Consider the following 13583-nt stretch of genomic DNA (forward strand, 5'->3'; position numbering starts at 1 on the left):
TTAACAGAACAATTTTCTTCATAAAATATACACAATATTTTTAATTATCACCTTCATTTATTTAAGGAAAATTACAAGACCCATGATTCATTTTTTACAGTGCACAGTGCACACACTTGCATACACACACACACTTGCACACACTCACTCATGCACTTGAACATAGTGGTGGTTAAAATCTAAGATAATCACTTATGTAAAAAAGTGTCAAGCAAACATGTTCTATAGAAACTATGTCTATAATCAAAATCTATAGAAATCTACAGATGTACCGAAATGATTAATTGATTAACAATTAAGTTCAGTTCAGACGCGAATCAAAAGTTTGATAGTAAGAGCTTTATGAAAGGCAGTTGATGATGATGATGATTTAACGGTGCCGTCGTGTCATGTTAACTAATGGAACCTTATTGTAAAAGTGTTAACAATGTTTTAGTCTTTGCGCAATGTCGTTTAACAGCTCTTTGTTTCATATTCCCACAGGTGATCAAATTAGAAGCCTGGCTTTTTATGATATTGAAGATCTCACTAACCTTGTGCCAAATGGACGTGAGGACCCTGAAGACTCAACCCTGCGATATACATGAGAACAAAACTGAGATGACGATTGTGGTGAACTGTCGTGGACGTAGACTCAAAGATGTGCCAGCGCTCGTAAGTAACGCCACCAGCCTCGACCTATCGGAGAACAAGATCAAGAACTTAACATCGGGAGTTTTCCGACACCTGGCGAATCTGACCGTTTTAAATCTGAACTGGGTGGATGATAATGGTAAGGTTGTTATCGCTGACAAGGAGTTTTTGAATTTGACCAAGTTACGTAAACTGGAGCTTAACGGCGGCAGTCTAAAGTACGTACCAAAAAAACTTCCAAAAAACCTGTTGGAACTATCGCTTGATGTGAACAAGATCACCTCGTTAAACTCGACATCCTTTGTGCATGTGCCAAATCTGTCACGTCTTCATCTTTCGAAAAACTGCTACTACTGGAATCCTTGCTCAAGATATTATCACATAGAAGACGGAAGTTTCTCAGTCCTGACGAGATTGAAAGATCTTACTTTGTCGTACAACAACCTAACTCAAGTGCCCAGAGGGTTACCGGGGTCTTTAACGACTCTTGAGCTCGATTCAAACAGAATTGCGGACGTCGGAGAGCATGATTTCCAAGGACTCGACAACCTGACATGTCTAAAAATCCAAGGAAACTGTCCACGGTGTTATAATGCCCCGTATCCATGTGTTCCTTGTAAAGACAGTTCTATTAAAATCCATCCACAAGCTTTTTCCAACCTTGGAAAGCTGCGGATTCTGTACCTCGCAGGGAATTCAATCACATCCATAGATCCCAGTTGGCTTGCCAACATTTCGAAGCTTGAGGAGCTCAACCTGTCATTCAATTTTTTGTCCCAAGCTGTTATAGCGGATGTTTTTTTGAGTAATCTGCCACTGCTAACCAAACTCGATCTTTCATTTAACTATGCCCTTAAGAAATACCCGGACACGGTTATACTATCGCCCAGCTTCGCAAACTTGACCTCTCTAAGGAAGTTGCACATTCGAGGTTTGGTGTTTCGAGAAATCACAGACAAGACCTTCCACTCTCTGTATGGCTTACAAAATCTCTCTGTGCTGGATGTAGGGATAAACTTCATTGTGCGTGCAGACTTGAAAATATTTGAAAAATTCCAACACGTGAAACTGCTCTATCTTTCGGAAAACAGATTTTACCCGGTGATCGTACATGGGGACTTGGTAAAAGATGCAGGCGTTGGTTTCAAATCCCCATCCCTCTCGATGTCAGAACCTACCCCTAAAGATCATTCTTACGATGTTCCAAAATTTCTCGTGAAGCCAGAGTGCTACGCCACCGGCCGAGTTTTGGATCTCAGTCGAAATAACCTATTCCTAATTTCTCCGCAACAGTTTGAGAGTTATGGGAACATATCTTGCCTTAATCTCTCCATGAATGGCTTTGCCACAGCTCCGAATGGATCCGACTTCACATTGCTTCCAGATCTCAAATACCTAGATTTGTCCTACAACAAAATTGATCTGGCGTACGATCACGCCTTCCAAGAGTTACAGAGTCTTGAGGTGCTGGACCTTAGTTACAATGACCATTATTTCACTGTGCCAGGCGTGACGCACAATTTGAATTTCATCCAATATTTGCCCTCTTTGAAGGTATTGAACATGAGCTCCAATAAAATCAAAACATTAACCACCAAAACCATCTCAAGCGCGTCTCTTCAAGAGCTGCAATTCCAGTGGAATAGTCTTGGCAAGATGTGGAGGGAAAATGACAGATCCTACGATAGGCTTTTTGCAAACTTGACCAATCTGACTTATCTCGATATAGCCTACAACAGTATTGAGAGAATCCCTGATAGAGTTTATACGCTTCTTCCCAGGAGCATTCAGAGGTTGCGATTAAGCCACAATGGACTGGTGAACTTGAACTGGACAAGGCTGAGACATTTCCCAGATCTCCGAGAGCTCATTTTGAATAACAACAAGATCTTTCAAATATCAAGTAATTTGTCAGTTGATGTTCCCGCTTTACAGTTCCTCGATCTCCAGCGTAATCAAATATCTAAGCTCTCCGGTGGATTTCTAAAGGGAGCGGTAAACCTTAAGGAGCTTGATCTCAGTCACAACAAGCTCATAACTGTCAACCAGTCCTCGTTTCCACCTGGAACCGGGAGTTACCTGAAGACGCTGTGGCTCAGCGGCAACCCGTTCCACTGCACATGCAACCTACTTGAATTCATTCTGTGGATTTATAAGACCAATGTGAAAATCCCTCGATTGGTGACCGGAGTGACGTGCGCCATGCCAGAAGAGAGAAAAGGTGTTCCTGTAATAAAATTTGACATTAAAGAATGCATTGATGACCAATTGGCCTTTGTGGCGTACTTCCTCTCCATAGTGTGCATTATATGCACCACTTTCGTGGCTGTCGCTATGCACCTTTTCTACTGGGACGTCTCCTACTTATTCTACTATTTGAAAGCCAGATTCACTGGGTATCAGCACCTGAGCTCTGACAGCTGCCTCTACGATGCCTTCGTCACCTACGACACCAAGGACGAGCAGGTCAAGTCAGCCTTATTTCTATAATGCTTTATATTATTATACAGATTGTTTCAAAGCACCAAGCCCTAAAACATATCTGCCAATGGGGTTTGAAAAATAAACTTAGAGTTAGTTCACCCAAAAATGTCCCACCCTCATGTCGTTCCAAATCCATAACTTTCATTTCAGATTTCTCTCCCCCCGTTGATAGCCATGCAACTTCCACTTTGACTCTTCAAAAAGTTCATAAAGAGATCGTAAAACTAATCCATATGAATTGAGTGGTTTAGTCAAAATTTTCTGAAGAGACACAATCCCTTTATATGATGAACAGATAACATTTTTTCTATTATTAACCACAATGGTTTTTGCTGAAGCTCAAACGTGCTGCATAACACGAGAATTAACCTCATTGGTTCTTGCTGAAGCTCAAACGTGCTGCGTAACACGAGAATGAACCTCATTGGTTCTCGCTAAAGTTCAAACGTGCTGCATAACACGAGAATGAACCTCATTGGTTCTTGCAGAAGCTCAAACGTGCTGCGTAACACGAGAATGAACCTCATTGGTTCTCGCTAAAGTTCAAACGTGCTGCGTAACACGAGAATGAACCTCATTGGTTCTTGCTGAAGCTCAAACGTGCTGCGTAACACGAGAATGAACCTCATTGGTTCTCGCTAAAGTTCAAACGTGCTGCGTAACACGAGAATGAACCTCATTGGTTCTCGCTAAAGTTCAAACGTGCTGCGTAACACGAGAATGAACCTCATTGGTTCTCGCTGAAGCTCAAACGTGATGCGTAACACGAGAATGAACCTCATTGGTTCTCGCTAAAGTTCAAACGTGCTGCGTAACACGAGAATGAACCTCATTGGTTCTTGCTGAAGCTCAAACGTGCTGCGTAACACGAGAATGAACCTCATTGGTTCTTGCTGAAGCTCAAACGTGATGTGTAATACAAGAATGAACCTCATTGGTTCTTTCTGAAGCTCAAACGTGATGCGTAACACGAGAATGAACCTCATTGGTTCTCGCTAAAGTTCAAACGTGCTGCGTAACACGAGAATGAACCTCATTGGTTCTCGCTAAAGTTCAAACGTGCTGCGTAACACGAGAATGAACCTCATTGGTTCTTTCTGAAGCTCAAACGTGATGCGTAACACGAGAATGAACCTCATTGGTTCTCGCTAAAGTTCAAACGTGCTGCGTAACACGAGAATGAACCTCATTGGTTCTCGCTAAAGTTCAAACGTGCTGCGTAACACGAGAATGAACCTCATTGGTTCTTGCTGAAGCTCAAACGTGCTGCGTAACACGAGAATTAACCTCATTGGTTCTCGCTAAAGTTCAAACGTGCTGCGTAACACGAGAATGAACCTCATTGGTTCTTTCTGAAGCTCAAACGTGATGCGTAACACGAGAATTAACCTCATTGGTTCTCGCTAAAGTTCAAACGTGCTGCGTAACACGAGAATGAACCTCATTGGTTCTCGCTAAAGTTCAAACGTGCTGCGTAACACGAGAATGAACCTCATTGGTTCTTGCTGAAGCTCAAACGTGATGCGTAACACGAGAATGAACCTCATTGGTTCTCGCTAAAGTTCAAACGTGCTGCGTAACACGAGAATGAACCTCATTGGTTCTTTCTGAAGCTCAAACGTGCTGCGTAACACGAGAATGAACCTCATTGGTTCTCGCTAAAGTTCAAACGTGCTGCGTAACACGAGAATGAACCTCATTGGTTCTCGCTAAAGTTCAAACGTGCTGCGTAACACGAGAATGAACCTCATTGGTTCTTGCTGAAGCTCAAACGTGATGCGTAACACGAGAATGAACCTCATTGGTTCTCGCTAAAGTTCAAACGTGCTGCGTAACACGAGAATGAACCTCATTGGTTCTTGCTGAAGCTCAAACGTGCTGCGTAACACGAGAATGAACCTCATTGGTTCTTGCTGAAGCTCAAACGTGATGTGTAATACAAGAATGAACCTCATTGGTTCTTTCTGAAGCTCAAACGTGATGCGTAACACGAGAATGAACCTCATTGGTTCTCGCTAAAGTTCAAACGTGCTGCGTAACACGAGAATGAACCTCATTGGTTCTCGCTAAAGTTCAAACGTGCTGCGTAACACGAGAATGAACCTCATTGGTTCTTTCTGAAGCTCAAACGTGATGCGTAACACGAGAATGAACCTCATTGGTTCTCGCTAAAGTTCAAACGTGCTGCGTAACACGAGAATGAACCTCATTGGTTCTCGCTAAAGTTCAAACGTGCTGCGTAACACGAGAATGAACCTCATTGGTTCTTGCTGAAGCTCAAACGTGCTGCGTAACACGAGAATTAACCTCATTGGTTCTCGCTAAAGTTCAAACGTGCTGCGTAACACGAGAATGAACCTCATTGGTTCTTTCTGAAGCTCAAACGTGATGCGTAACACGAGAATTAACCTCATTGGTTCTCGCTAAAGTTCAAACGTGCTGCGTAACACGAGAATGAACCTCATTGGTTCTTGCTGAAGCTCAAACGTGCTGCGTAACACGAGAATGAACCTCATTGGTTCTCGCTAAAGTTCAAACGTGCTGCGTAACACGAGAATGAACCTCATTGGTTCTCGCTAAAGTTCAAACGTGCTGCGTCACACGTGAATGAACCTCATTGGTTCTCGCTGAAGCTCAAACATGCTGCGTAACACGAGAATGAACCTCATTGGTTCTTGCTGAAGCTCAAACGTGCTGCGTAACACGAGAATGAACCTCATTGGTTCTTGCTGAAGCTCAAACGTGCTGCGTAACACGAGAATGAACCTCATTGGTTCTTGCAGAAGCTCAAACGTGATGCGTAACACGAGAATGAACCTCATTGGTTCTCGCTAAAGTTCAAACGTGCTGCGTAACACGAGAATGAACCTCATTGGTTCTCGCTGAAGCTCAAACATGCTGCGTAACACGAGAATGAACCTCATTGGTTCTTGCTGAAGCTCAAACGTGCTGCGTAACACGAGAATGAACCTCATTGGTTCTTGCTGAAGCTCAAACGTGCTGCGTAACACGAGAATGAACCTCATTGGTTCTCGCTAAAGTTCAAACGTGCTGCGTAACACGAGAATGAACCTCATTGGTTCTCGCTAAAGTTCAAACGTGCTGCGTAACACGAGAATGAACCTCATTGGTTCTTGCTGAAGGTCAAACGTGCTGCGTAACACGAGAATTAACCTCATTGGTTCTCGCTAAAGTTCAAACGTGCTGCGTAACACGAGAATGAACCTCATTGGTTCTCGCTAAAGTTCAAACGTGCTGCGTAACACGAGAATGAACCTCATTGGTTCTCGCTAAAGTTCAAACGTGCTGCGTAACACGAGAATGAACCTCATTGGTTCTCGCTAAAGTTCAAACGTGCTGCGTAACACGAGAATGAACCTCATTGGTTCTCGCTAAAATTCAAACGTGCTGCGTAACACGAGAATGAACCTCATTGGTTCTCGCTGAAGCTCAAACGTGCTGCGTAACACGAGAATGAACCTCATTGGTTCTCGCTAAAGTTCAAACGTGCTGCGTAACACGAGAATGAACCTCATTGGTTCTCGCTAAAGTTCAAACGTGCTGCGTAACACGAGAATGAACCTCATTGGTTCTTGCTGAAGCTCAAACGTGCTGCGTAACACGAGAATGAACCTCATTGGTTCTCGCTAAAGTTCAAACGTGCTGCGTAACACGAGAATGAACCTCATTGGTTCTCGCTAAAGTTCAAACGTGCTGCGTAACACGAGAATGAACCTCATTGGTTCTCGCTAAAGTTCAAACGTGATGCGTAACACGAGAATGAACCTTATTGGTTCTTGCTGAAGCTCAAACGTGCTGCGTAACACGAGAATGAACCTCATTGGTTCTTGCAGAAGCTCAAACGTGATGCGTAACACGAGAATGAACCTCATTGGTTCTTGCTGAAGCTCAAACGTGCTGCGTAACACGAGAATTAACCTCATTGGTTCTCGCTAAAGCTCAAACGTGCTGCGTAACACGAGAATGAACCTCATTGGTTCTCGCTAAAGTTCAAACGTGATGCGTAACACGAGAATGAACCTTATTGGTTCTTGCTGAAGCTCAAACGTGCTGCGTAACACGAGAATGAACCTCATTGGTTCTTGCAGAAGCTCAAACGTGATGCGTAACACGAGAATGAACCTCATTGGTTCTTGCAGAAGCTCAAACGTGATGCGTAACATGAGAATGAACCTTATTGGTTCTTGCTGAAGCTCAAACGTGCTGCGTAACATGAGAATGAGCCTCATTGGTTCTTGCTGAAGCTCAAACGTGCTGCGTAACACGAGAATGAACCTCATTGGTTCTTGCTGAAGCTCAAACGTGCTGCGTAACACGAGAATGAACCTCATTGGTTCTTGCTGAAGCTCAAACGTGATGCGTAACATGAGAATGAACCTTATTGGTTCTTGCAGAAGCTCAAACGTGATGCGTAACACGAGAATGAGCCTCATTGGTTCTTGCTGAAGCTCAAACGTGATGCGTAACACGAGAATGAGCCTCATTGGTTCTTGCTGAAGCTCAAACGTGCTGCGTAACACGAGAATGAGCCTCATTGGTTCTTGCAGAAGCTCAAACGTGATGCGTAACACGAGAATGAACCTCATTGGTTCTTGCAGAAGCTCAAACGTGATGCGTAACACGAGAATGAACCTCATTGGTTCTTGCAGAAGCTCAAACGTGCTGCGTAACACGAGAATGAACCTCATTGGTTCTTGCAGAAGCTCAAACGTGCTGCGTAACACGAGAATGAACCTCATTGGTTCTTGCAGAAGCTCAAACGTGCTGCGTAACACGAGAATGAACCTCATTGGTTCTTGCAGAAGCTCAAACGTGCTGCGTAACACGAGAATGAACCTCATTGGTTCTTGCAGAAGCTCAAACGTGATGCGTAACACGAGAATGAACCTCATTGGTTCTTGCAGAAGCTCAAACGTGCTGCGTAACACGAGAATGAACCTCATTGGTTCTTGCAGAAGCTCAAACGTGCTGCGTAACACGAGAATGAACCTCATTGGTTCTTGCTGAAGCTCAAACGTGATGCGTAACACGAGAATGAACCTCATTGGTTCTCGCTGAAGTTCAAACGTGCTGCGTAACACGAGAATGAACCTCATTGGTTCTTGCTGAAGCTCAAACGTGCTGCGTAACACGAGAATGAACCTCATTGGTTCTTGCTGAAGCTCAAACGTGATGTGTAATACAAGAATGAACCTCATTGGTTCTTTCTGAAGCTCAAACGTGCTGCGTAACACGAGAATGAACCTCATTGGTTCTCGCTAAAGTTCAAACGTGCTGCGTAACACGAGAATGAACCTCATTGGTTCTTTCTGAAGCTCAAACGTGATGCGTAACACGAGAATGAACCTCATTGGTTCTCGCTAAAGTTCAAACGTGCTGCGTAACACGAGAATGAACCTCATTGGTTCTCGCTAAAGTTCAAACGTGCTGCGTAACACGAGAATGAACCTCATTGGTTCTTGCTGAAGCTCAAACGTGCTGCGTAACACGAGAATTAACCTCATTGGTTCTCGCTAAAGTTCAAACGTGCTGCGTAACACGAGAATGAACCTCATTGGTTCTTTCTGAAGCTCAAACGTGATGCGTAACACGAGAATTAACCTCATTGGTTCTCGCTAAAGTTCAAACGTGCTGCGTAACACGAGAATGAACCTCATTGGTTCTTGCTGAAGCTCAAACGTGCTGCGTAACACGAGAATGAACCTCATTGGTTCTCGCTAAAGTTCAAACGTGCTGCGTAACACGAGAATGAACCTCATTGGTTCTCGCTAAAGTTCAAACGTGCTGCGTCACACGTGAATGAACCTCATTGGTTCTCGCTGAAGCTCAAACATGCTGCGTAACACGAGAATGAACCTCATTGGTTCTTGCTGAAGCTCAAACGTGCTGCGTAACACGAGAATGAACCTCATTGGTTCTTGCTGAAGCTCAAACGTGCTGCGTAACACGAGAATGAACCTCATTGGTTCTTGCAGAAGCTCAAACGTGATGCGTAACACGAGAATGAACCTCATTGGTTCTCGCTAAAGTTCAAACGTGCTGCGTAACACGAGAATGAACCTCATTGGTTCTCGCTGAAGCTCAAACATGCTGCGTAACACGAGAATGAACCTCATTGGTTCTTGCTGAAGCTCAAACGTGCTGCGTAACACGAGAATGAACCTCATTGGTTCTTGCTGAAGCTCAAACGTGCTGCGTAACACGAGAATGAACCTCATTGGTTCTCGCTAAAGTTCAAACGTGCTGCGTAACACGAGAATGAACCTCATTGGTTCTCGCTAAAGTTCAAACGTGCTGCGTAACACGAGAATGAACCTCATTGGTTCTTGCTGAAGGTCAAACGTGCTGCGTAACACGAGAATTAACCTCATTGGTTCTCGCTAAAGTTCAAACGTGCTGCGTAACACGAGAATGAACCTCATTGGTTCTCGCTAAAGTTCAAACGTGCTGCGTAACACGAGAATGAACCTCATTGGTTCTCGCTAAAGTTCAAACGTGCTGCGTAACACGAGAATGAACCTCATTGGTTCTCGCTAAAGTTCAAACGTGCTGCGTAACACGAGAATGAACCTCATTGGTTCTCGCTAAAATTCAAACGTGCTGCGTAACACGAGAATGAACCTCATTGGTTCTCGCTGAAGCTCAAACGTGCTGCGTAACACGAGAATGAACCTCATTGGTTCTCGCTAAAGTTCAAACGTGCTGCGTAACACGAGAATGAACCTCATTGGTTCTCGCTAAAGTTCAAACGTGCTGCGTAACACGAGAATGAACCTCATTGGTTCTCGCTAAAGTTCAAACGTGCTGCGTAACACGAGAATGAACCTCATTGGTTCTTGCTGAAGCTCAAACGTGCTGCGTAACACGAGAATGAACCTCATTGGTTCTCGCTAAAGTTCAAACGTGCTGCGTAACACGAGAATGAACCTCATTGGTTCTCGCTAAAGTTCAAACGTGCTGCGTAACACGAGAATGAACCTCATTGGTTCTCGCTAAAGTTCAAACGTGCTGCGTAACACGAGAATGAACCTCATTGGTTCTCGCTGAAGCTCAAACGTGCTGCGTAACACGAGAATGAACCTCATTGGTTCTTGCTGAAGCTCAAACGTGATGCGTAACACGAGAATGAACCTCATTGGTTCTCGCTAAAGTTCAAACGTGCTGCGTAACACGAGAATGAACCTCATTGGTTCTTGCTGAAGCTCAAACGTGATGCGTAACACGAGAATGAACCTCATTGGTTCTTGCTGAAGCTCAAACGTGCTGCGTAACATGAGAATGAACCTCATTGGTTCTTGCTGAAGCTCAAACGTGATGCGTAACACGAGAATGAACCTCATTGGTTCTCGCTGAAGTTCAAACGTGCTGCGTAACACGAGAATGAGCCTCATTGGTTCTCGCTGAAGCTCAAACGTGCTGCGTAACACGAGAATGAACCTCATTGGTTCTTGCTGAAGCTCAAACGTGATGCGTAACACGAGAATGAACCTCATTGGTTCTCGCTAAAGTTCAAACGTGCTGCGTAACACGAGAATGAGCCTCATTGGTTCTCGCTAAAGTTCAAACGTGCTGCGTAACACGAGAATGAACCTCATTGGTTCTTGCTGAAGCTCAAACGTGCTGCGTAACACGAGAATGAACCTCATTGGTTCTTGCTGAAGCTCAAACGTGCTGCGTAACACGAGAATTAACCTCATTGGTTCTCGCTAAAGTTCAAACGTGCTGCGTAACACGAGAATTAACCTCATTGGTTCTCGCTAAAGCTCAAACGTGCTGCGTAACACGAGAATGAACCTCATTGGTTCTCGCTAAAGTTCAAACGTGATGCGTAACACGAGAATGAACCTTATTGGTTCTTGCTGAAGCTCAAACGTGCTGCGTAACACGAGAATGAACCTCATTGGTTCTTGCAGAAGCTCAAACGTGATGCGTAACACGAGAATGAACCTCATTGGTTCTTGCTGAAGCTCAAACGTGCTGCGTAACACGAGAATTAACCTCATTGGTTCTCGCTAAAGCTCAAACGTGCTGCGTAACACGAGAATGAACCTCATTGGTTCTCGCTAAAGTTCAAACGTGATGCGTAACACGAGAATGAACCTTATTGGTTCTTGCTGAAGCTCAAACGTGCTGCGTAACACGAGAATGAACCTCATTGGTTCTTGCAGAAGCTCAAACGTGATGCGTAACACGAGAATGAACCTCATTGGTTCTTGCAGAAGCTCAAACGTGATGCGTAACATGAGAATGAACCTTATTGGTTCTTGCTGAAGCTCAAACGTGCTGCGTAACATGAGAATGAGCCTCATTGGTTCTTGCTGAAGCTCAAACGTGCTGCGTAACACGAGAATGAACCTCATTGGTTCTTGCTGAAGCTCAAACGTGCTGCGTAACACGAGAATGAACCTCATTGGTTCTTGCTGAAGCTCAAACGTGATGCGTAACACGAGAATGAGCCTTATTGGTTCTTGCTGAAGCTCAAACGTGATGCGTAACACGAGAATGAGCCTCATTGGTTCTTGCTGAAGCTCAAACGTGCTGCGTAACACGAGAATGAGCCTCATTGGTTCTTGCAGAAGCTCAAACGTGATGCGTAACACGAGAATGAACCTCATTGGTTCTTGCAGAAGCTCAAACGTGATGCGTAACACGAGAATGAACCTCATTGGTTCTTGCAGAAGCTCAAACGTGCTGCGTAACACGAGAATGAACCTCATTGGTTCTTGCAGAAGCTCAAACGTGATGCGTAACACGAGAATGAACCTCATTGGTTCTCGCTAAAGTTCAAACGTGCTGCGTAACACGAGAATGAACCTCATTGGTTCTCGCTAAAGTTCAAACGTGATGCGTAACACGAGAATGAACCTCATTGGTTCTTGCTGAAGCTCAAACGTGCTGCGTAACACGAGAATGAACCTCATTGGTTCTTGCAGAAGCTCAAACGTGCTGCGTAACACGAGAATGAACCTCATTGGTTCTTGCAGAAGCTCAAACGTGATGCGTAACACGAGAATGAACCTCATTGGTTCTTGCTGAAGCTCAAACGTGCTGCGTAACACGAGAATTAACCTCATTGGTTCTCGCTAAAGCTCAAACGTGCTGCGTAACACGAGAATGAACCTCATTGGTTCTCGCTGAAGTTCAAACGTGATGCGTAACACGAGAATGAACCTTATTGGTTCTTGCTGAAGCTCAAACGTGCTGCGTAACACGAGAATGAACCTCATTGGTTCTTGCAGAAGCTCAAACGTGATGCGTAACACGAGAATGAACCTCATTGGTTCTTGCAGAAGCTCAAACGTGATGCGTAACATGAGAATGAACCTTATTGGTTCTCGCTAAAGCTCAAACGTGCTGCGTAACACGAGAATGAACCTCATTGGTTCTCGCTAAAGTTCAAACGTGATGCGTAACACGAGAATGAACCTTATTGGTTCTTGCTGAAGCTCAAACGTGCTGCGTAACACGAGAATGAACCTCATTGGTTCTTGCAGAAGCTCAAACGTGATGCGTAACACGAGAATGAACCTCATTGGTTCTTGCAGAAGCTCAAACGTGATGCGTAACATGAGAATGAACCTTATTGGTTCTTGCTGAAGCTCAAACGTGCTGCGTAACATGAGAATGAGCCTCATTGGTTCTTGCTGAAGCTCAAACGTGCTGCGTAACACGAGAATGAACCTCATTGGTTCTTGCTGAAGCTCAAACGTGCTGCGTAACACGAGAATGAACCTCATTGGTTCTTGCTGAAGCTCAAACGTGATGCGTAACATGAGAATGAACCTTATTGGTTCTTGCAGAAGCTCAAACGTGATGCGTAACACGAGAATGAGCCTCATTGGTTCTTGCTGAAGCTCAAACGTGATGCGTAACACGAGAATGAGCCTCATTGGTTCTTGCTGAAGCTCAAACGTGCTGCGTAACACGAGAATGAGCCTCATTGGTTCTTGCAGAAGCTCAAACGTGATGCGTAACACGAGAATGAACCTCATTGGTTCTTGCAGAAGCTCAAACGTGATGCGTAACACGAGAATGAACCTCATTGGTTCTTGCAGAAGCTCAAACGTGCTGCGTAACACGAGAATGAACCTCATTGGTTCTTGCAGAAGCTCAAACGTGATGCGTAACACGAGAATGAACCTCATTGGTTCTTGCAGAAGCTCAAACGTGATGCGTAACACGAGAATGAACCTCATTGGTTCTTGCAGAAGCTCAAACGTGCTGCGTAACACGAGAATGAGCCTCATTGGTTCTTGCAGAAGCTCAAACGTGATGCGTAACACGAGAATGAACCTCATTGGTTCTTGCAGAAGCTCAAACGTGATGCGTAACACGAGAATGAACCTCATTGGTTCTTGCAGAAGCTCAAACGTGATGCGTAACACGAGAATGAACCTCATTGGTTCTTGCTGAAGCTCAAACGTGATGCGTAACACGAGAATGAA

At 44.4% G+C, this 13583-nt stretch overlaps 1 protein-coding gene across 1 annotated transcript in view; it reads left to right on the plus strand.

The window, feature by feature from the left end:
• LOC311298904 (uncharacterized protein) overlaps nt 1-13583 on the plus strand; it is a 37588-nt gene that overhangs the window by 7659 nt on the left and 16346 nt on the right. The window contains exon 4 of the mRNA XM_084422228.1: nt 484-3099. Within this exon, the coding sequence (XP_084278354.1) occupies nt 484-3099 (2616 nt within the window). The remainder of the gene's footprint in view (nt 1-483; nt 3100-13583) is intronic.

Source organism: Rutilus rutilus (genome assembly GCF_951802725.1).
Source record: "Rutilus rutilus genome assembly, chromosome: 10".
In the NCBI taxonomy this organism is placed as follows: domain Eukaryota; kingdom Metazoa; phylum Chordata; class Actinopteri; order Cypriniformes; family Leuciscidae; genus Rutilus; species Rutilus rutilus.